General features: G+C 44.3%; 6 protein-coding genes across 9 annotated transcripts; all 6 read left to right on the forward strand.

Annotated features, from left to right (window-relative positions):
• The first annotated feature begins 295 nt into the window (after window positions 1-295).
• E1B28_002225 (uncharacterized protein) lies at window positions 296-2,474 on the forward strand. Its single transcript, XM_043159127.1, has 6 exons — window positions 296-469; window positions 525-680; window positions 740-947; window positions 1,014-1,882; window positions 1,952-2,163; window positions 2,219-2,474. Exons 2-4 carry the CDS (start codon window positions 667-669, stop codon window positions 1,839-1,841), a joined length of 1,050 nt encoding a protein of 349 aa, XP_043002726.1. The 5' UTR covers window positions 296-469; window positions 525-666; the 3' UTR covers window positions 1,842-1,882; window positions 1,952-2,163; window positions 2,219-2,474.
• A 470-nt stretch (window positions 2,475-2,944) lies between these two features.
• E1B28_002226 (uncharacterized protein) lies at window positions 2,945-5,038 on the forward strand. 3 transcript variants are annotated; one of them, XM_043159130.1, is made up of 10 exons: window positions 2,945-3,001; window positions 3,067-3,170; window positions 3,227-3,327; window positions 3,384-3,644; window positions 3,698-3,840; window positions 3,900-3,963; window positions 4,026-4,256; window positions 4,311-4,338; window positions 4,404-4,552; window positions 4,624-5,038. In XM_043159130.1, the coding sequence occupies exons 3-10, from the start codon at window positions 3,323-3,325 to the stop codon at window positions 4,754-4,756; spliced, it is 1,014 nt and encodes a 337-aa protein (XP_043002729.1). In that variant the 5' UTR covers window positions 2,945-3,001; window positions 3,067-3,170; window positions 3,227-3,322; the 3' UTR covers window positions 4,757-5,038. The 3 variants fall into 3 exon arrangements, with proteins under 3 accessions (XP_043002729.1, XP_043002727.1, XP_043002728.1); XM_043159128.1 differs by lacking the exon at window positions 2,945-3,001 and having other exon boundaries at window positions 3,027-3,170; window positions 4,026-4,252; XM_043159129.1 differs by lacking the exon at window positions 2,945-3,001 and having other exon boundaries at window positions 3,037-3,170; window positions 4,311-4,552.
• A 1,365-nt stretch (window positions 5,039-6,403) lies between these two features.
• Window positions 6,404-8,565, forward strand: E1B28_002227 (uncharacterized protein). Its single transcript, XM_043159131.1, has 8 exons — window positions 6,404-6,546; window positions 6,603-6,913; window positions 6,966-7,044; window positions 7,101-7,465; window positions 7,533-7,715; window positions 7,775-8,119; window positions 8,172-8,363; window positions 8,432-8,565. The coding sequence occupies exons 2-8, from the start codon at window positions 6,743-6,745 to the stop codon at window positions 8,525-8,527; spliced, it is 1,431 nt and encodes a 476-aa protein (XP_043002730.1). The 5' UTR covers window positions 6,404-6,546; window positions 6,603-6,742; the 3' UTR covers window positions 8,528-8,565.
• A 327-nt stretch (window positions 8,566-8,892) lies between these two features.
• Window positions 8,893-12,939, forward strand: E1B28_002228 (uncharacterized protein). 2 transcript variants are annotated; one of them, XM_043159133.1, is made up of 15 exons: window positions 8,893-9,010; window positions 9,065-9,415; window positions 9,494-9,691; window positions 9,758-9,775; window positions 9,829-9,935; window positions 9,999-10,127; window positions 10,187-10,274; window positions 10,344-10,550; window positions 10,604-10,910; window positions 10,977-11,254; window positions 11,312-11,511; window positions 11,564-11,795; window positions 11,855-12,082; window positions 12,138-12,187; window positions 12,247-12,939. In XM_043159133.1, exons 2-15 carry the CDS (start codon window positions 9,275-9,277, stop codon window positions 12,731-12,733), a joined length of 2,670 nt encoding a protein of 889 aa, XP_043002732.1. In that variant the 5' UTR covers window positions 8,893-9,010; window positions 9,065-9,274; the 3' UTR covers window positions 12,734-12,939. The 2 variants fall into 2 exon arrangements, with proteins under 2 accessions (XP_043002732.1, XP_043002731.1); XM_043159132.1 differs by having other exon boundaries at window positions 8,893-8,991; window positions 12,138-12,939.
• Window positions 12,927-14,158, forward strand: E1B28_002229 (uncharacterized protein). The gene is made up of 3 exons (XM_043159134.1): window positions 12,927-13,109; window positions 13,168-13,330; window positions 13,392-14,158. The coding sequence occupies exons 2-3, from the start codon at window positions 13,254-13,256 to the stop codon at window positions 14,047-14,049; spliced, it is 735 nt and encodes a 244-aa protein (XP_043002733.1). The 5' UTR covers window positions 12,927-13,109; window positions 13,168-13,253; the 3' UTR covers window positions 14,050-14,158.
• A 1,675-nt stretch (window positions 14,159-15,833) lies between these two features.
• Window positions 15,834-16,891, forward strand: E1B28_002230 (uncharacterized protein; the record flags this gene model as incomplete). Its single annotated transcript, XM_043159135.1, has 8 exons — window positions 15,834-15,874; window positions 15,937-15,949; window positions 16,007-16,061; window positions 16,120-16,317; window positions 16,374-16,456; window positions 16,510-16,617; window positions 16,682-16,741; window positions 16,799-16,891. The coding sequence occupies 8 exons, from the start codon at window positions 15,834-15,836 to the stop codon at window positions 16,889-16,891; spliced, it is 651 nt and encodes a 216-aa protein (XP_043002734.1).
• Between the last annotated feature and the right edge of the window lie 6,277 nt (window positions 16,892-23,168).

Below are 23,168 nucleotides of genomic sequence, written 5' to 3' on the forward strand. Positions count from 1 at the left end.
CCTGAATCGCTTTCAAAAAACGCAACTCGGGATTGGCAAGAAGCAGGTCGCCTACCGTCCAATGAAAGAGAAACAGGAGCCCAGACTCGGAAATTATTGTGTACATAGCCAGGGAAAAGGGGAAGTTTGTGATGGCGGGTCGAGACTCGTATGGGCCATCAATGTTTGAACAAGGACTTCAATGCCAGTATTGAGTTATTAGCAGGTGTAATGAGAACGATTTTGTGGAACGTCGACCACACAGACGGAAAGTCATCTAAGTAGGTGTGGGCACCTGAAGGTGACTCAGCTCTTCTGAATACTATCATGCCGATGACCTCCCTAACAAACCTCCTACTCTTCTGCTCACGACACAACATAAAAATCCATCCAAGTCTTCAGCTTGCACATCACGAAGAGGAAGATAGAGTAGATTCAATTGGAGTGTTCTTGAGAGACGATGTTGAGGGTATCCCAGAGGGCACGCCAGGTTTTTTTTCCCGTTGTCTTCTTCTTTTCACTTAGCTGACACGGATCACACAAAGGACAGTGGTATCAATACCTAAAAGTGCCGTTTTATCTGTGAAGTCAACCGAACTCTTCAAGCATCTCAAACTTCTAGATGATGGATATTTGCTAGCGCCTTGCGGGATTGGAACTCAGGCTCAACTAGAGCTGGTGTTGGCGATGTTGATAGAAGAGTACGGCAAACCACTGCGAAAGTTGAATGAATGAAGATTGATACGATGTTGTCTTGTAGGAGGAACGGCCCTACCTCGCCTTGGTACCACTACCTACGGTCGTTGCCTAGGAAGAGGGTGGATCTGCCTATATTATGGTCTCTAGCGCTGCATAACGAGGACAGAGAAGAGGTAGAAGACAAGAAAACGGCACTTGCATGGCTAAGAGGAACAGAGGTCGAAAGGCAGCTTCATTCTGGTATGGGTTCGGGTTCGAGCATGTCTTTAGTCCGTATTTCTCTAGTTCTTTCCATTTTTTGCCCTACTTAAACGGACTTCGTTTTTTTTGTGTAGGACGACCTCAACGGCTTCTTCAACGGCTTCGTACTACCCATTACGAAAAACACAAATATTGAAGAGTTTTATCGAGCTTACTCATTCGTATCCTCCCGTGCATTTGTGGTAGATGCCTACCACGGACTGGCAATGGTTCCTGTTGCGGATGCGTTTAATCATGCGACATACAATCATGTTCAGCTTGAAAGCGAATTCGACGTATGTCCTGAGTGTGGGTCAGTACAGGAGTGCGTACACGATAAGGATCAAGGTGAAAACACACACGATCCCGGTGTTGCGCCTGTTTTCGAAGAAGACTCGAATGAAGATGAAAAGTACTACCTGATGACAACCACTACGCACATACCTGTTGGGACAAAAGAGATATTCAATACGTACGGCTCTCGCCTCACGAATGCGGCGCTTATGGTGCAGTATGGGTTCATCCTGGATGAGAATGAGAAGGATTACATCGAGTTTGACCTACGAGATGTGGTGGAAGAGGAGGGTATGGATAAGCCAGTTGGGATAGGACGAGGTTCAGGCGGAATAGGTGAACCATTAGAGGGGCTTGAAGAGGTGACATATCACTCAGAGGATTTCCAAATCAACTCGGATGGCCGGATGTCCACCGCTTTGTTCGCCTTGCTAGGAGGAGACCCAGGGAAAGCCATTCAACTGTGTCAGACACGTCTGGCGCGGTTTACGCAGGACGATGTGGGTACCGTGTTGGATGAGCTGCCCAGCTCGAGGTGGCGCACTCGGATGGTTGGGATGGAAGTGTTGGCAGAACAGGGGATCTTGAGGAGCTGTATGACGGGATGGCAGGATTATCTCGGTCTGTAGGGTTGCGCAAACACGAATATCACAATCGCAATGAACTCCTGGTATGTCGCCGCGCAATTTTTGCCATTCCGCTTCGTGTTTCATTCCCAACTGATTGGCTACCATAATAGCATTCTCTTCTGACCGATGAAATCCTTCAATCTACTGTCCATTCATCTCTATCTATTCCGACGAGCAGGATGTCAATTCTTCAATTTCCCTTTCGAATCACGATCTTCAACTCAGTGGAATGAATTCGGACTCTTCTGGAAGTAGTAGGCCACAGTACTTGCCATAGTGCTCGTAGGAAGGCTTTTGAGAGGCGAAATCGATGTGAATTCAAGTACGTAGCGCTGACTCTCCCTATACAAGTACACGACTTTATTTACCATATACAGCCCAGTGTGGTCACATTCTTGTCCATGTACTCTTATCGCTTCTTTCACGTCGAGGTACATAAGCTTGTCAACGTTACTGGCTAATCCCTCCTACGACACATATGTTATATGTTGTAAAACGTGTTCATCGTTCTGTTCTGCGTCGGGTCGGTGCCCCAGGAAGCTTTACACCTGCAAGGTCATAAAACCAGTCTACCATTGGCCCATGTCCGAGGAAACCCGGCCCAGAAGGTCAAATCCGAGTTCTCTGCAAAAGCTGAACCGAGTCTGCCTGTTCTGAATTGGGCTCGGACGTGGTTCCTCAAATGAAAACACGGCTTGGCTCCTTTTCCGTCTTCAGTGAGACCCTCAGTAAAGGATGTAGAGCGGGTGTTTTTATTGTTCAAGCGGAGTATGGTCCTGTATCCTACAGAATGAACTTGAGGGCTGCAACAATCATTCGATACGATATTCGATAGATTAGAATGAGTCCCAAATTATATTTCGTCACCCGTATCCCCATTTCCTTGTCCGTCGATTCGAGTGATCTTCCACTTCGAGGTGAACTTTTTTCAGGCATCTTTTGGAGGTCTTCGGCTTTGGATTGCTGGAAGGGAGAATGTTCATCGTTAGGTGGTCGTGGTTTGGTAACAAGTGACTACGACTGGTGGAACCTGTATTGGCGACTCTTGCAGACGTCCAGGAATGGAAGTGTCAATTTTGTAGCCTGCAACTAGAATGACTGGAGCTCTATTAGTAGTTGTTCACTTAATTTTTTTTTACGAGGAAAACCGAAACTTTAGGGTAGGTTAGTTCGCGTTGCAACGCTCTCACAAGTGGCTCTGACTTTCACCTTCAACCTCTTCGAGATGCTATATCCACCTCCACTTACGACCAAGCGACGCTCTCTAAACGGGATGCCTGTCAGATTATGGAGCACACCACTGGAGTCGTTCTTATGTCGGGAAGCTTCGTGCGTGGTCATGACTTAGTTATCGCCGCCCTATCCCAAACCCTTCCCTTTGCTAGATAGAACTTCACGGTCCTCATCCTGCAGCCCACTCATCCAACGAATAGCGATTCAAAATCTCTCATCCCACTGATTATTGAGAAACAAGGCTCACCATGAAGTACGTCAAACTTCACTCCTTCGTTGCACCAGCCCTCACCCTGTTCACCCTTTCAGAGTGGCAGCCATCCAATCCGAACCTGCATGGTTTAATCTCGAAGCTGGAGTTTCCAAAGCGATTTCCATCGTCCAGGAAGCCGCCTTGAACGGTGCACAACTGATCGGGTTCCCAGAAGCTTACATTCCAGGTTACCCAATGCGATTATTTTCGGAACCTTGGAATCCTGTGTTTTTCAAGGATTTCTTGAAGGCATGTTTGGATGTCAAGGGTCAGGAGTATCAGAGGATCTTGAGAGCTGTGAGGGAAGCTGGGATTTGGTGAGTTTGTCGTCCTTTCTCCGCAGTTAAGTCAGGGTTTTGATGGATGATAGGGTGGTCTTAGGCTTCGTCGAACGAGATGGAGAGAGCATGTACGCTGCACAGAGTATCATCGATCCGACAGGGAAGGTTGTGTTACACAGAAGAAAACTCAAAGCGACAAGTCATGAACGTACGATCTGGGGCGATGGACCAGGTACGTTCGTCGATACTGATTGCTTTGTACTTCATGACTGACAACGACCAACCTGATAGCTGATTCGCTGAAAACGGCAGTACCAGGTCCTGAGGGTGTAATCATTGGATGCTTGAACTGTTGGTGCGCCATCCAAACCCTCCCCTTGTCGTTGTCGTTTCCTCTAACCTTACTCCTGCTTCCAGGGAACACCTCCAACCCCTCCTCCGCTTCCACCATTACTCCCAGGGCGTACAAATCCACATTGCGTCTTGGCCGTTCAACTTTGACGCTGAATCCATCACGGTCAATGGGGCACCTACGCAATTTGCCAGTGATTTCCAAGTGACGGCGACACGGTTTGCGGCTATGGAAGGTCCGATGTTCGTCATTTCGAGTACGCAGATGATTAGGCCGGAGAATGCGGGTCTGTGTGGGTGAGCTACCTCTTCGTTCGCAGGCCTGACTTACTGACGGGTGATATGTTATAGAATCGAGGGAACGGCGCTCAACCCGATAGTCAGTCCATGAGTTTCCCCCGTCATGCTACACCTACGTCTTGTGCTCATTGTTGGGCATCTTAGAAAGGAGGCGGTTTCGCAGCGATATATGGACCTGACGGGAGGCAACTAACTCCTCAAATCGAACCAGGAGAGGAGAGGATTTTGTACGCTGATATCGACCTCGACGATCTGCTTATGGCGAAGTTGAGTGTCGATCCTGTCGGGCATTAGTACGTCGCCGCTCTTTCATACGTTTTCCTCATTCCTTTTTATCTGACGAAAATCACAACATTACATGTAGCTCCCGGCCGGATCTACTAGCGCTTCATCTCCCCACCCCAGCTGCAAGTCTGAACCCCTTGGTGAGAGAGAATGGGAAAAGAAATGAAGAGTATGCGTTATTGGCGAAGATTCCACAGCTGGCGGAAGATTGACGTCGAATCGTTCACCTGTTTGGGTCACCAGAAGATATACCTGTTGCCAGGCATTTTTTCACTTTGACGTATCTACGACACTGTTCTTCAATGACTTGCTGATATTACGACAAAGCCATACCCATATTCCTTGCATTTAGCATCTTACCTGATATCGAGGAAAACAGGAAACCTTACGTTTCGGATCCGTACATGCTGTGGTAGTACATACGAGGTACCGCAAGACAAGATCCTCTCAGAGAAGCTCAGTACTTGATGATTCCGCACCAGCGTCCAACGGAGTAGAGACCGTAATACAATCAGGTCCCTTCACTCACGAATCAATGCTCCTTCTATCCACAGCTCGTTTGCAAAACATTCCAATTGCATATCAAGGTAATGTGCTACGTACGAATTTAACTATTATCAAGCGCAGTACTTATACTCGCTTACCGCACATGAAGCTGTTGCTGTATCATGGCTGAGAGGTACGAGCTCTAACAAAGTCCCTCAGCCACCGGGAAAAAAGGGAATACTACGCCGAGAGCAACACGTACCATTGTAAAAGATTAGCATGGGTAAATTGGATGGATTTATCCCAAAGAGTTGTATAGTCTTGTTTTTGTTCTATCTCCCCTCGCCTAGAATTGCCTGAAGGCTGGCAGCTCAACTCACCTTACTAAGGTAAAGCGTCGAATATCTTCCTCCCATACTGTACCTGACTGATGCTCTTAGTCGCCTGACACCACCGAATAAAAATTCAAATTCTTAGTACGCACCTCTGTTGCTTCAGGCCCGGTGTACGACACCGCAGTTTACCGTCTATCGGCGCGAAGCCTTATTTCTGAAACTCTCCCACAATCGTCCGCGGTAGATATTTTTGATGGAGAGGATTTCCCCGAGCTGATATACTTGAACTATATTATTGCGAAGGTCAACGATCCGTACTCCTCTCAACATAGAAATACACCGACCTCGTTGTGAATGGTACGTTTTCTTCTCCCCAGGATGGTCTGAGTGGTATGACGATGTCGTTGAATGTGGCATTTCATATCGATACCCTGGACGCCTCTTGGAAGATGTTCATATTCGCGAAGGGGGGGGGGGGGGGGATGTGATAAGAACTGAAAGGAATTGGAGTAAGGGGAAGGGGATGGATGGTAATGTTAAGACGATAAGAGTGTGTTCGACGGAACATGACGACGAGAGAAGGCAAGACCGTAAACTGCATCTCCCGTTGATTTTAGTGAGAGGCTGTAAACTTACCAGGGCACATGGTACTCATCGTGTTCTTGCAACGTCAAGGGGAGCCGGGTGTTATCATTATGCTAAGCGTGCGCCAGGGCGTCTGTCGATGGGATTCAACGTCTAGAGCATATCGCTGCCTCGTCAGTTTGACCGAGAGTAGATTTGACAGAGGGTATTAGATGCAACGAGATTGAAACTCTTCACGCTAAGACACCCAGCTCGCCCAATCCTTCGACTGCACCTTGACTATGGCAATAGGAGGCGGATGGACCGTACCCTTGCTCAGCAATATCTATAAGGCTCCCTGACTAGTGAAGCGGTGCACATGAGAAGTGAGACTGCACAGATGAAGGATGAAGAATGAATTGATAGTGAGGGTTGCGATGATGAGAGTCGAAAATCTCGACGCGTCGCGTGCAAAACTTTCTCTTCACCGACCACCATAATTCGTCCTGACATGTTCTCCACAATGACCATTAAGGCTTAGGGCACCCGTTATATCCAAAACATCCTCAACCGGATATCTGGATGGCTCAAAATGTGATGCAAGGCGGAAACTAAAGGTGAGTAACCCCACGAGCGAGAAAGTAATCTTTTTCATCTCACTCACCCGACCTAGACTGAAGTCCAACAATCCTCTGTTCTGGCCCCGGATGGAAATCTCATGCAAACCCGGAATGTATTACGCATGAATCATCATCAGACGTTCCCGACACCGGGACATATCTTCAGAGGCTGACTCAGATTCGAACTACCACCATGACTGGGATACAAGACCTCCCATTCGATGTCCTCCTCTACATCATGTCCAGAATCCATGATAGACGAGCGTTATACGATTACATTCGAGTCAGCAAAGTGTTTTATGAAGCTGGGATGCCAAGTCTGTATCGTAGCATAAGTTTGGTCGTTTTGAGGGATTATGGATCGGTGAGTATTTATGAATTCATTTATGGCTCTGATCTTAAATGTCGCCTATCAGGGCTTCAACTTTCATCCCCTCGATACTTTGGACAAGCATACGTATCTTCGTCCCTATGTGGAAGACGTCGAAATCTGCTGTGCGTAGTTTTTGCTTCACTGTTCGTGGGGATGGCAACAGATTGCTCGCTTGCAGTTGACCTCAACGAATACATCAAGCACCAGAGTCTAAGCTCTCGTTCCTCTCAACCTTCCCCTCAGTGGTCCAAATCTCTTTCACACCTTCGCAACATCACCTTATTGACGATATGGCATCCCGAGAATCGATATTACCCTATTCGTCCAGAATTTTCTGATACGTTAATCTCGGCTGTTTTGGAATTCGAGAAGTTGGAAGAGGTCAGGCTACTTGCGAGAATCGACGCTACGGATATAGGAAGGTACAGCAAGTTAAAGACCGTCAGGAGAATGAAGTTTGGGTTGCTTACGAGTGGAGCACCGACGTTCAACATTCTTGGAGAGTGGATTAAGGCGAGTCGGTGCGAGGGCTTGAGTGTTATGGCGAGTACGAATGCTTCTGTTAGACGCGTATTTTGCGGGTTAATGCATGAACATCTTGCATCGACAGGAAGCGTACGCAGTCGAACCACGCACTATGAAGCTTATCAGTCCATTTCTGGATAAGCTCTCCACGTTACATATCGGCCCAAGCCACGCGCTTTCGAATCGAGATCTACTGTCGCTTTCGAGCTGTACCCCTCAGTTGCGCTTTTTTGATATATTCTACGATAATTTCCTCGCTGTACCGTTGGTGAGTCCGAGTTCTTTTACTTTACAGCGCGTGGCATTGACTTTGGTGTGGATTGATAGGACCCAGGACATACGGTCGTCCTAAATCACCTCGAAGTCCTCGTCGTCCGTTACTCAGGAGTATGGAGTAAGCCTTCCTGTCAAGACCTTTTTCGCTTTCTTCGAGGCCTTCTCGCGACATCGTCAAACTTGAAATCATTCAATCTCATAGCGGATGACGGGAAGGAAATTCATCATCCTCAGACTGGGCTTGTTGATTTGCTGTGTAATTCGGAGCTAGGAGGGACTTTGGAGATCTTGAATCTACCTGCTGTCGTATTCAGAAAGGAGCAACTGGCGAAGTTGTTTGGGAGGATGACCCAGCTTCGGGTTATGTCTTTATTCCTTATTGATGTCAGGGTTTTGGTAGGATGTCCTCATTTCCCTCTCCGCCGTGGATTCTGACCAGTTGGTTTAGGAATTCTATCAACACCTAAACCTCCGTCATGACCATAACTTGAAGTTAACCGCATTATACTTGAGGTCCAATCGGACTGCATGTCCCTATTTCTCGGTTGTGCAGCAGGTGAAGAAGATGATGAATGCGTTGAGAGGACGTGGAAATGAGGGGTATTTCCGGAGGTTGATTCAAGAGAAGCAGACGTGGCAGGTAACGTTCTCTTTTCTTTCCCTCTATTCACCACGGTTGACTGACGGGGACCGGTTCTTATTGGGCAGGCATTGTGGAGCGAAGGGTCAGCAACAGACAGAGCGGAAGATGGAGCGGATTTGTTGCAGTATGAGTATCCAGAGATGTATGGGCGGTTCTTTTGACACATTCTCGAATGAGAATTGGCGATTTCTGATTGACATTCTTTGTCTGCCACGGCATTTGAGTCAGTGTTAGAATAGCTCTGGCTCAGCAGGTTGTCACAGATGTAGGGGCTCAGTTTGTTAGCCTTAAGTCGGTTGCAAGATCCGACAACCGTCAAGTTGCGGCTACATTAAGAGCTTCGTAGTCGCGTGTGTACTAACTCTATTATTTTTTGAAAGAGTCTATACTAAGTACCCGCGAACCTCTGAAAGTTCCTGTTTCAAGATGTGCCGCTATCTATATTCGGCATATCAATTTTCTTAGCACACGTGGAAAGAGACTATTTCTAGCCGTGAAACTCAGATGATTAGCACGCGTGTTTCTTTTCTTGCTTCTTGAACCTGTACCACGACGTCCTCTCGCCTTGAAGTTTGATCTTTCTCCATCTTTCTTCCATGGAGGAGCAACCAACTGACTATATTCGGTTCGTTATTCCCGCATCTGTCCGTCTTCAGTTCTCTTGATTGAATTACTCACATATATCGCAATCCTTTTAGGTCGTTTTCTCGCATTAAACGAGACTACGACGCACTGGTGACCAAGGACCGCCCACCCGGATTTTCTTCGGTCGAATGGGAGATTGCCTGACATGGCCCACCACGGGTTAACGTCGGAACAATTTACCCCACATTCAAGCTTTTTAACAAGTCCACTAGCTCTGCTTAGGAGTTCTTCCTGCCCCCACCTACTTGCTAGTACTATCCATCATGCCTCCGTCTGACTTTGCAAACGCCAACATTGATGAGATCGTAGCACAGCTGACCACCGAAGAAGCTATTCAGTTAATCGCGGGTGTAGGCTTCTGGCACACTTATGCTGTTCCGAGGTTGGGTGTTCCTTCTATCAAGGTGAAGTTGCGCTCTTTCTTTCTTTCTTGTATTCCACTATGTAAATTGTTTTTGACGCGATGTATCTCGTTCTTTTAGGTTAGTGACGGACCCAACGGTGTACGAGGAAACAATTTCTTCATGGGGACACCAGCGAAAGCACTTCCTTCGTCGACAGCTTTGGGAGCTACGTTCGATACTGAGTTGATTAAAACTGTTGGGCTTAAGCTGCTTGCGAGTGAAGCAAAGTTGAGGGCCGCTTCTGTTCTGCTGGCGCCGACGTGTAATATACAGAGGGTATGTGTGTTCCTCGCGCTATAGGAGGACTCACTTCATTGATTGTTTTTTTTTTGCTATATCTAGAACCCTCGTGGTGGCCGAGTGCGTGTTCATGATCGATACTCGAGGTCGGAGCGTTAAATCATATGGAACAGGCATTCGAAAGTTTCTCGGAAGATCCGCACCACAGCGGTATGATCGCCGCTTCGTACGTCAAAGGTGTACAATCAGGAGGGATCGCTACGACTATCAAGCATTTCGTGTAAGTACATACTCATCTGTTTTTGCGTTGATATTTGATCGTTTCTGAAACTACTACGTTCAGTGGCAACGACAAGGAAAACGACCGAATGGCGTACGATTCTATCATCAGCAGTCGTGCGCTTCGTGAGATATACCTTATGCCCTTTATGCTGGCGCAAAAGTATGCGCAGCCTTGGAGTTATATGACTGCGTGAGTGTTTAACAAATAGGTATTTTCAAAAGAAAGCCATATCTGACGGGGTTTACTAGATACAACCGTGTCAACGGGACACACCTCTCTGAGAACCCTGACATTCTCACAGGGATCCTGCGTGAAGACTGGGGTTTTGATGGGTTGGTGAGCCTTTTTCCGCTCCCCTTTTTGTCTTCCTTCTTACTCCAGTGTCCCTTCCCTTTCCCACCCCAGATAATGTCAGACTGGTTCGGTGTATACTCCGTTGACCATTCTATCAATGCCGGACTTGATTTGGAAATGCCCGGAACGAACAAATGGCGAAGCCTTGATCTCGTCACTCGAAGTATTGGTAGTCGAAAGATTGCTAGGGGTACCGTGCTTGAGAGGGCTAGGAAAGTGCTGGAGCTTGTGCAGAGGTGTTGTAAGGAAGGGGGTGAGGTACGGAATGAACGAACTTGTCTAAACCGTTCTTATCGTTTTCGTTTGGTTAGATTTTGGACGGAGACGGTGTCGAACGAACACACGAAGGACCTGAAGATACTGCTCTCCTTCGAAGTGTTGCAGCCGAATCCATTGTTCTGTTGAAGAACGACAATGGTATTCTTCCGTTCAAATCTACATCGTTCCAGAAGAAGAAGGTTGCGATCGTTGGAGGAAACGCTAAACAGGTCGTTCTCTCAGGAGGAGGCTCTGCAGCACTCAAACCTTCGTACTTTGTATCGCCTTATGATGGGATTGTCAATGCGTTAAAGGAACTTGGAGAAGACGTGGAAGTTACGTATAGTGAGGGCGCTACGAGTCAGTGAAGTTCTTTCTATGCTTGCTGAACTCATGTTCAATGCTGACGACGCTTTCTCTTGTCAGCATACCAACAAACCCCAACGCTCGACTACGAAATTTTGACTACCGATGGGCGTCGTGGTTGGCTCGGAACTTGGCACTCACACAAGTCAGATGGGTCTATGGAAGTGGATAAGCCTATCAAGGAAGACCAATACATCGACGAAACGAGGTGTTTCTTCAGTGCTGAGTATCCAAAGGGCTTAACCCGTCGGTGGACGCTCAAGTTGAAGGGATACCTGAAGGCGAGTGCAGAGGACGAGATGTGGGAGTTCGGGCTAACTAGTGCTGGGAGGGCGAAGGTGAGCGATATTCCCTTCAAGTCCTTCTTTCATGTCTCCTTATTACTTCGAGTCCAGCTTTACATCGATTCAGAAGTTGTCATTGACAACTGGACGACTCAACGCCGAGGCGACGCCTTTTTCGGAAGTGGTAGCGAGGAAGAACGAGGAAGGTTCTTGAAGAAGAAGGGTGTGAAGCATGAAGTGTCTGTAGAATTCTGTAATGTTCGCGCTCCGGCTCCAGAGAGTGGAGATCTGGACGAACTCGTCATGGACTCGTGAGCTCTTTTACTTTGACCTGTGCGCGTCTTAGTCTAACCACGGTTACAGTAACCCGGCCGTCCGTCTTGGAGGCACCCCAGTGTCTTCCCCGGAAGAACTCATATCTTCTGCTGTTCACCTCGCGAAGGAGGCGGATCTCGTCATCGCTGTCGTTGGTATTAACGCAGATTGGGAAACAGAGGGTTACGATCGTAGCACTCTCAAACTTCCCGGTCTATCCGATGAGCTGATAGACAAGGTTGCTGAGGTCAATAAGAATGTTATTGTCGTCACTCAGGCTGTAAGTTTCCCGAGTGTTCTTCGCTCGCATTGCTTCTACATTTCTAAAGTGTACTCTAGGGCTCCCCAGTCCTTATGCCTTGGGCCTATAAAGTCCCTGCGATCGTGCACGCGTGGTACTTGGGTAACGCAACTGGGGATGCTATTGCCGACGTCCTATTTGGGAAAGTGAACCCTAGTGCGAAGCTATCGTTGACATTCCCGAAGAGGGAGGAGGATGTCCCTAGTTTCGGGCACTTCGAAGCAAGTGAGGGAGGGAAGGTTTGGTATGCGGAAGATTTGTATGTGGTGAGTGGATTGTGTCGCTCATCACCACTCTTCTCGCTAACACGTCGGGTTCCAGGGATACAAACACTATCATCATAGAAAGATCGAACCTTTGTTCGCATATGGGTTCGTTAACACTCTACTTTCACGGTCCCTCCCGATACAAATATTCACACTACCAACAGATATGGTCTATCATACACCACCTTCTCTCTCGCGGATCTTCAACTATCGAAGCCTACCATCAACAGAAACTCCAAGAACTTCTCTCTCACTGCCTCCCTCAGCGTGACCAACACCGGATCCATCACAGGTTCCGAAGTCGTGCAACTCTACGTCGCGTTACCGCAACCCGGTTCAAAAAACACCAACAACGCCGAGTTCCCTCATCCGTTGTTACAGCTCCGCTCGTTTGCTAAAGTGAAGGATCTTGAACCGGGTAAGACTAGGAAGGTTGAGGTGACGTTGGATAAGAACGCTGTCTCGTACTGGGATGATAATTTACCGAGATTTAAAAAGGCGAAAGGGCGGTACGATTATGGGGGAGTCTGGGCTGTTGCGGAGGGGGAGTATAAGGTTTGGGTTGGGACGAGTAGTCGTTTGGAGGATTTAGCGCTTGAGGGATCGTTTGTAGTCGATAAAGGACAAGGGTTTGAGTGGAATGGGCTGTGAAAGGGATGGAGGGAGGGCGTTCTGAGACCGAGAAACTCGGTTGTATGATCAGCTTGTAAGTAATGGCTTCTGCTATGTATTCAGAATCTGTACATTTTATCGCAATGCCCGGTCTTTCGCAAGAAACAGAGTCATTATTTTCGAAACTACAAGCACGAGCTGCGAAGGAAGAATTGGTTTTCAAGGTGCGCGTCGTGCGATCGGTAGGAGGAGTTGTGTGACCGTTACGTCGCGATCATTAACCATGAACTTCCCACCACCACTGTCTACCCTTGTATACCACTCCCATCGATTGAAATAGCTCGACTACGAAGCTTTGCTCAACAATAACCGTAGCCGTACTGTGAACATTGATCTGGGAGGGTTCAAGAAACTTGTGAGTGCTAACGCAGTAGACTGTAGTTCTTTGGTAGTTCTGAGTCCACATCCTCCAGATAAGCTTACATTGCACTGTTCAGGTAGAAACAGCCTGAGTCTCGTACTTTGCGAGGAACCCACTTCGCTGTGTAGCACAAAGACTATGGCTGCTATCCGACTATTCGATATAACCTCAAAACTGCCTTCGAAGGCTTGGTCACCTAACGTCTGGAAAACGAGGTGCGTAACATTTTAGTTCAGGACCAGCAGTGCTTTATCTCGATTCGAATGGTAACCGCAGGTACATTCTCAACTACAAAAACCTCCCATACGAAACAACTTGGGTCGAGTACCCCGATATCGCTTCTACCTGCCTCAAAATCGGTGCTTCACCCACTACTCGAGCAGGAAAATACACCCTGCCAGTGATTCAAGACACAAACACAGGCGCTGTCATCTCTGATTCATGGAACATCGTCGAATACCTCGAATCGACTTATCCCCCTGCAAACCCCGAACATAGTTTGATCCCGCCCGGAACCCGAGGGTTACAATTGGCGTTCTTATCCGCATTTCGAACACAGCTTCGTGCGTTGTGGCCAATTGCGATTCCTCAGGAAGTCGCGATTTTGACTCCGAGGAGTGAGGAATACTTTCGGAAGACGAGGGAAGAGTTTCTAAAGCCGGAGAATTTGAAGGAGGAGATGGTCAGAGGACATTGGAATCAACTCGAAAGGGATTTGGGTGTTGTAGATTCTTGGATACGGAAAGAGGATATCTTTGTAATGGGCGGAGGACGAGCTACATATCCGGATTTCGTGGTGGCGGCTTTGATGATTTGGTGTAGGACACTTTGGGGTAGGGAGAGTGGGGAGTGGGGAGAGAGAATTGCGAAATGGCATGGGGGTAGATGGGGGAGGTTGGTGGAGAAGTTGCAAGAGTATGAGAAGATCGTTTAAGTGATACGTGAGTGGCTGAATAGCGCCGAAGTGCCAGCAGGGAACAATGGTGTAAAGTTGTACGTTTGTAAATTCTCCTCGTACTCATACACATTGGCTGTTAACTCAATTGTAACTTTCAATCTGTGAAGGTGCTCCCCGGTCTGTCGCGATGGCAGCTTTTTTAGGCTTTTTTTCGTATTTGATTGACGAAGTCGGGTTGGTGGAGTCGATGGCATCATGGGTATGGTGATTCCATGGAATTCATCTGTGAAGACAGAAAGAACCGAAAGTCAGCTTAGTGCGACGAAAAATGACAGCACTTATGATTGGCGCGGTCTTCCGGGCTATTTTGAGGTGGTTACTGTCTACATCGGGACCGGGTAGCTGTTTTTTTGCCCATTTCTGTCTACTTTTTGATAGGACATTTAACCAGGCATCCAAATATACTATTCTGGTCTACCTATTATTATCATTATTAGGCCTATGTCTGGTGCTTATGGTTGTTAAGCAGCTCAACCCTGCCCACCCCTGCCTACCCCGTTTCTGTCTACATGCAGATCAGACATAGCACAAAAGTATATCGGAGTATGCAGTCCATTTCGGTGCTTTCTGTCTCCATAAGGATCTGTCAGTTGGCCATATTTTTACCCATTTCTGTCTACATTGCAGATTGGGCTGCCTAGGGCATATATATACTCCCCTCCTCCTAGGTGGCAACACATGTATTTGTGGTCATCAATCAATTACTCCATTCTATCTTTCCATGTTCCATATTTTCTGTGTTTATAAATGTATCCTAGTATCGTTATATCCATATTTTGAACTGTATTTCCCTTCTATCTTAGGTTCCCCTTTGACACCATCAGCTGTTCTATCATGTCTGAGGGAGTACACTGCAGCATTTTGGCAGTTTAATTGATGTGTGTTTCCTTGGGTTGTATAACCCAAGAAATCCTGGAACAACATCATGCAACTCCAGTCTGTTTATTTGCAACACATTCAATGGGTCTGCCCAACAACTCAACTATATTACAATTGATCACCAAGAACCCTTAAAAACATCACCACTGAGTTTGTTTACAAGTGTTCTTAGTTGACTAGGATATGTATTTAGTTGTGACTACTTCAAACAGTATGGAATATGAGGTTGTGTGGAATTGTCGGCTGGTTAGTTGTGTGACCATCTGAAAATTAAATAAAACCCAGGTAACCTTGCTATCAAATTGCCTAAATATATTCCTTTCAGTCTACTTATCAATTTAGTTACACTTTACCCACTTACTCGTAACTCTACAGCACCTCAACAGCAACTCCACACCAAGAAAAGAGCAATAAATTGAATTAGCCATATGACCTACTACACTTTGCACACACATTGAATGGATTGTGATGTTGTGGAGTTGAGCTCTCTTGAACTTCAAGTATGGATGGAGCATTCTTGGTTTGGAATTATCAGGATAATTCCTACTCTGCATATGCCAGGTCTCTGTGTGCCCAGATTCTGCAAAGACCGACATTTTGCTACTAAGAGAAAAGGTAGATATCTATAGCAAGCCAAAAATTAAACTAAACCAAGTTTGGTTTGAAGGATATCACACATCTTTCAAAACTGACTGATGAAGAGAGCTGTGTTATTAGAACAATCTGGGTTCTGATATAATCTGCAATTATCTGAAGCACAAAAAGTCTGAAAGATAGAAAAAATGTCATGATTACTAAGTACTTGACAGGATGGTATTAAAAAGATGGAGCTCAAGAATCAATGTAGTTCAATTCCTCACTCCACCTCCATTTTGTTCAAGATGATTTCTGAAAGGGATGTGTCTGTACACCCTCCTGCAACGTATGTTCCACATATCTTTGTGCTTTTTGATCTCACCACTCAAACACTTGAACTTTGAGCAGTGCTGGATTTCATGTAGGAATCCTCAGTTGCAATGTTTACTGATTAGATAATGTTCATCTTATAAACTAGATTGTAGGATATCTCTTGAACTGGGGTTTTTTTGGTGCTCTATGTGTTCAAGTCTGTGAGTCTTCCATTGCACTTTTCCTTTGACATTTGGAAATTAAAGTTTCACTTTACAGTTCTCTACTATTGGGCATTTCCAAAAGACAAACTCTTCTTGAAATTAATTGTTTATGGCCTATTTGCCTTGGATATTATTCAAACTGCACTCATCACCAGTGATGCATTCCTCAAGTTTGGGACACATTTTGGCAATGTCACCATATTTGCTTCCCTGAAGAATCTCTGGCTCTCAGTTTTTGTCATAAATGCTATTAGTATGTTGCAAATGAGTTCCCCAAATTTCCCACCACTTATCCTCTCAATGCTCTAGCTGGTGCCATTGTCCAACTATTTTTTGCTTATCGTATTTCAGTCTTGTCCAAATCCAGAATTCTAGGAGCACTAGTTGCTCTTGTTGGTCAACATCTTTCATTGTCTGGAGATGGATTCTAACTTTGTACTTGTAGTTGGCTGTTGCTGGATGTGCAGCTGGTATTGCAAGTGGTGTTCAGGCCAAAATCAGTAAACTCAACAATCTGGCAGCCATTGCTTATAGTACAAGGGCTGAAGTTAGTGTGTGTAAACTTCTTTCTTCTTTGTCTGAATTCTTTTCAGGCCATCTAACATTTCCCAATATAGGCCTGGCTATCTACTAGTGCAGCTTGTGATATTGTTATTACAACTAGTATGGTTATAATTGTGAGGTTGAACTTGGCTAAAGTTCACTCTCAGAGACTTACATTAATGATACAATAGCTCTCTCAGAACAGGGGAACTGGTCTTAATCCTGAGACTGATGATGCTGTTAAAAAAATAATTTGGTTGACTGTTGAGACAGGTGGGCTTTAATCTAACAATGAAGAATATATATTCTTTGTACTCACAATGGTCTTTATACTAACTTATAGGGACACTTACTGGTAAAATGTTAAACTTTATAACTTGATTGAACACTAGTTACTGAGTGTTTTCCTTAGCTGCAGTTACTATTCTCACCATGGTATTAACCATTGCTTTCCCTGAGAAGGCCTACTGCAACATATTGATGGACATAATTGGAAAAATCTACTCCAACAATTTTCTAATTATCCTCAACCGGAGAATTAAGATTGTGGATGGAAGGTGTAGTATTAACCAGTTGAAAACTCAGCAGGACAGTTTTTTCTTCTCTCCCCCAAACATAAAGAGTTCTGCTGCAAGTGAGAACATAACAGAGGTTAAAATTGAGCGCCAAGTTTGGTCTGAGGATAAATAATACAGAGAAGATGACATGTAGCTATTCATTTCTAGTAGATACAAGCAGTTTAAGTGGCTTTAGAAAGTCAAGTTGACTCTTTATTTGTATATATGAATAGTTTTGTTGATTTGGGAATGATATATTCTGATTGAGAATAATAATAGCAGCTGCTTGTAGTAGTAATTGGCTTTTTTATTTAACTATATTTTGGACCAGTCTAGACTATTCTACATTCTTGTTATTGTTTGTAGAATGGACCTACAGAGGCATACCATATAGTATTTCCTGCTTACAGACCTTAATCTACTGTTGAACTGCATTTCTAACATTATCAAATCATATGGACTTTGTGTGTCCAAGTAGTCTCAGCATACAGATCAAGTGTTTCATGTTGCTATAGCACATGAACAATAAAGATTCTGAGGTCCATCGTTCATTCCTGCCTGGTTCTCAGATATTCTATCTGCAATCTGTCATTCTGTAAAATCTCTTATTGTCTTTTCCTTTGATTGGGAACTGATCTACAGTAATGTGATAATGGGCAAAGGATACTACTCAAGAATCAACCTAATATCACAGCTCCAGAAGTAGCACTAACACGAAATCAACCCAAAAACTAGTACGCTTCTGTGTAAAGTCTATCAATAACTCTACACACCAGGAAGATTGGAAGGGTGGACTGCTTGGCAAAGGTTACGCACAAGATCACAGTCTCAATATCATATTAAGTGGGACTATGACTTTCGTCTACAGCAAACTAATTCGAATGACTATTGCCCTCGATGGACATGAAAACTAAGTCCTTGGTGGACATGAATACGAAGACCCTCAATGGATCATGAAACAGTAATCAAGACTTCGGCAGCCTATGGATGACTATGTGGGTGTTGGGTTATTTTAGGTGTATGCTATCCTCAGCGTCAGGGCTCAAGGCCCACACATATCATATCATTTGGACATGTCTAGACTGTTCTTCATTCTCGTTATTGTTTGTAGAATGAACCCACAGAGGCGTACCATATAGTAGTTTCTGCCTACGGAGCTTATCCTACTATTGAACTGTATTTCCAACAGTATCGAATCGTATGTACTTTGTGTATACAAGTGGTCTCAGCATACAGATCAAGCATTTCAAGTTGCCATTATCGCGGATAGAGTCTACTGGTATCTAAATAAACACATTTTAAACATTTTTATACTTAATATAATCAAAATATGAGGATTAGAGTAAGCCCAAGCTGCTAGTCAAAGCACGGGTCTCTTTGCGAGTTATCTGAAGTACAGAAAGTATGAAATACCTTATAGACAAGAGTCTTTGACATTCCAAAACCTGTAGGAACTGATGGAGCAGCCTTTAAAAACCTTCGTTCATTTGCATAGGCCTTGTCTCACTTGCAAATACTCATAGCAAACAAAGGGAAATTTGATTTTACTATCAATTTATTGATTTCTTCGATATTGGTTGAAAAGATGGAAGTAACAATCAGACAGATGCAGCTATCTAAAGTCCATTTCAGACTTAAAGGAACAGAAATAATGCCAGTGGCTGTAACTTACAGCTGAAAACAGAAAAAGGGGCAGATGTCGTTGATTTTCGATTGGAAAAGGATTAACAGATATTCTACTTAGAAAGAACCATAGAAACAAACCCTGGAATGCAGAACGATGTATTTCAAACTATTCCAGATCAGATAGAACAAGAGAGGACAAGAGATCCCTTGGGGACTCGCCTTGGAAACATAAAGGGGTCAGGAGCGTCTTCAGATTCATATGTCAAAGATATCTGACCTGGAACGAGAACAAGGAAAATAATAGGAAAAGACCTTCGAAATATTATATTCTAGACAGTTTTGTATCTAATTGACATGTACTATACCTGATTAAGAGTACTTTGGTATCTCTGAAAGGGATTTCTCAGTATCTTCAACAATTTACTATATTTTCGACTTGTGATTATTATTTATTAGAAAAAGTGTATATAAGGAAGTGTGGTAGCAGCAGTATTTCCCCAGTAACCTATGACAGAAGCCTAAGTGCTTTCACTAGGGGACTCTGGCTCACACTTTGCCCCACTTCTTTGAAGTTGGTGTTGTATTTGGAAAAGATTTGATTTGGACTTTGAAATTTAATTTGGATTATTGACACTTTGGTTCTTGGAACATTTGAACTTGGAAGAGTCATCTGGACTTGCATTTGAATTGAATTGATTAGTCTTATTTGAACTTGGAAAGAGTAGAACCCCTCATCAAAGTAGTGAACTTCATAGAAAGCCTTTGTTGTGAGTTTGTGAACACAGAATATATTTGTTTGAACCTATAAATCCCCACCTTGAAGTCTATCTTAGAGTTCTCAGTGATCTTGCTGAGGGCATCCTTTGATACTGACCTCCACAAATCAACTACGCTAATTGCTAGTGTTGGGTTTGGTTTTGCACACTTCATGCTTGGAGTGTGTTTTGCTGCACCTAGTAGTAGTTTTTAGTGCCATTACTGTAGTGCACAAACAATAAGGATTCTGAGATCCATCATTCATTCCTACCTGGTTCCTAGATGCTCTATCTGTGATTTGTTACTTGTATCATTTCTTATTGTCTTCCTGCAATCAGGAACCGATCTATGGTCATGTCAATATTTCTCCTAGTCTAGGTGGTCCTACGTCCAAATTCTTGTCAACTAAATTCCCTGTAGAAGTAGGTACTCCTAGTATGAAGATCTTTAGACTCCGTCAAGTTCTGCTACAAACGGTTCTGTGAAGACTACAAGTCTTCTAATAATACAATCCCTTGATATACCAGTGCCTAGTAGAATGTAGAGAGTAGAACCTCAAGAATCATTGTCTAAGTCCTCTGCTCATAGTGTTCTACAGGTTTCGAACAGCCATACAGTTTTCTGACACAATCTACAGCTCTCTCTAGCTGGTCTAGCTGCGCTTATGGCACATCCTACTAGCAGCACTAGCAATTCAGGCTCACTCTAGTTCTTAATACAATGAATATTGCTCTATAGCACCATTTAGAGTGCAAAAGAACCTTGTAGCATAGTTCAACCAAGTCGCATTATCGGGAAAGGTCCAGTCACTGTTTCTGACATTTTCCTGTGTTCCTGTCTCCAGCAACAATCATCATGTAAACTTCACAAGGTCTGGATTTTCTTGATTTTAATATGTTATGATCCTTTCCTTCCTTGTGACTGCATGTGATTCAGATATTTCTATCCTAAATCTGCATGTAGGTCCTTTGTCCAATATATCCATCGTTATAATTTCTTTAAATCCAAGTTGTCCAACATTACTTTGTGAAGTCAAAGTAAAGTGTTCAATAAATTCCCTATGTTTGCTCCAAGCATTCCGCAAGCAAGATGAGGCCTTCTAATCAAAGTTGAAGGTTTTTAAAATGCTGCTTCTTGAAATTTCTACAGTTTTTGAAACCTCGCAAAGTTTCTCATCTTCCAAATTTGTACTTTCATACAGTTTAAAGTCTCGCATAGAGGCTTGTGCTTTGACTAGTAGTTTGGGCTCACTCTAGTCCTACACTCCCATATTTTATAACTGAAATATTATTAAAATGTTTTTAAAATTTGCATTATTAAGACTAAATCCAATTTGCATCACGATAATGTTGCGGCAGGATTAAGCGGGTTGCTGGTAAAAAGGGATGCGAGAACTACTGGTTGGAAATCTGACAGAGAAGTGGAAGAAGAATGAGGAAAATCCCGACATTGACACGAGGCAAGAGGTAAGTCATAACGAAGGAAAGGCACTGCAGAACACGAGGATGATGGTGGAGATCACGGAGATCAGTGATGATAGAATGGAATATAAGGCTCAGAGTCATCATTGAGGCTCGATGTAGTAGATAGGGCTCTTAATTCTAAGTTTTTGCTCAGCTCAGAGTGGGCTCAGAGAGGGAAGGGAAGAAAGGGGAGATGAATTCCTGTACGACATTGACAGATTTTATGAAAGGACTCTGGGTCTGAGCATGCGAGTAAAAGAAGTAAGTAAAAAAAGCTAGGTCTAAAAAGGATTATCTACTTGGTTCCTGGATAAGATAACAGGGTGGCTGGACCTCCAACCCACAACATTGCTGAGCCGATTCCACCTCAGTCAACGCTGCTAAGACTTCGCTTTTGGGGTGGATAAGGTCCCAACGCAGCGCTAGGCCATTTTACCACCAGGGGGACGAGGCCTTGCAGGAGCAGACTGGTAGGAGGGTAAAAGGAACAAAAACGAAGTGAAGTAGAGGCTCACCATGAGTAAGAATTCTTAAAAATACAATGTTAAGCGATTCATGCTGTAATAAAAGGGTTCCTGTGTTCGAAACTGAAAATAAGTAAGTTTCAATCATACCGAAGGTTCCAAGAAGAAAAGGATCAAGATATTAAAATAGAAGAAAAACTCATCAGCATAACATTTCTATGAAAGAGCCAGGGGGCTCTACCACAATGTCTTCACTGTAAGTTTCCATGTTTGACCGGCTGAATGGTCTATCATGATCTCTGTGATGTAAATGTTTTCTTGTTCTTCATTGCCACTCCTGTGTGATTGCTAGACCTGCTTAATGTGAATATCCTGAATTCTGTAGATATCTCCTCATTTGACCTCAGTATACTGAACAAATCATTCTTATTTGACATTTGAGGCGGTTTGGTTCAAATGAAAACACACTTCAGAAACCTCATGTGCCCTCATGTGCTTCACTACTCTCCTTTTACTCTTGGGGCTATTGAAGACAATCTTCTGCACATGAAAAGTCTGGTTTTTTGGTCCCTCCCAATGTTCGTGAAGTTGCTCCGCTGTTACAAACTGTTCAACTCAGACAAGCTAAACAATAAACAAGAATGACTGTTGGAGTGACAAGAATTATTCTAAGGTAAATACTTACAAAAGGACACTGAGGGAGAAGTTGATAGGCTCAAAGAAGGCTTAGAAATCCACTAAGGGTGCTGGAATAAGGCTTGAGAAGGCTAGACAGGAGCTAAGGCTCAACTGGAGAGAGAGAAAGAAAGAAACAGACAGAGAGAGAGATAAACAGAACAGAAGATTATAAAATTATGAGGCTAGGGATGCAGCTAGTTACTTAGGCTTTATATACTATTGGGCTATCTACATGGAGATAACTGTGCAAAACTATGAGTGACTGTGCAATGACTGGGGATTATGCAGGGGTCAAAACTGTGGACTGTGCAGAACTGTGGACTATGCAGAACTGTGGACTGTGCAATAGAGCTGGGGACTGTGCAATAAACTGGGGACTGTGGACTGTGCAGGACTAGGGAATATGGAAAATAGCTAGAATGTCCAGAGGCCTAGAAAATTGATTTTTAGGCTTCCCTTGAGTCTTGGAGGTGGACAGTTCATGACACCCACTTGAGTCTAACTGTAGATACACTAATGCGACTTAGTTGACTATGCTACAAGGTTCTTTTTGCACTTTAAACAGTGCTATGGAGCAATATTTATCATATTAAGAACTAGAGTGAGCCTGAATTGCTAGTGCCGCTAGAAGGATGTGCTGTAGGCACAACTAGACCAGCTAGAGAGAGCTGTAGATCATGTCAGAAAACTGTATGACTGTTTGAAGCCTGTAGAACACTATGAGCAGAGGACTTAGACAATGATTCTTGAAGTTCTACTCTCTGCATTCTATTATGCACTGGTATATCAAGGGATTGTATTATTAGAAGACTTGTAGTCTTCACAGAACTTGATAGAGTCTAAATACCTTCATACTAGAAGTACCTACTTCCACAGGGAATTTAGTTGACAAGAATTTGGACATAGAACCACCTAGACTAGGAGAAACATGACATGACCATATATCAGTTCCCGATTGCAGGAAAGACAATAAGAAATGATACAAATAACAGATCACAGATAGAGCATCTAGAAACC

The sequence above is a fragment of the Marasmius oreades genome, chromosome 10, assembly GCF_018924745.1.
Source record: "Marasmius oreades isolate 03SP1 chromosome 10, whole genome shotgun sequence".
Taxonomy (NCBI): Eukaryota; Fungi; Basidiomycota; class Agaricomycetes; order Agaricales; family Marasmiaceae; genus Marasmius; species Marasmius oreades.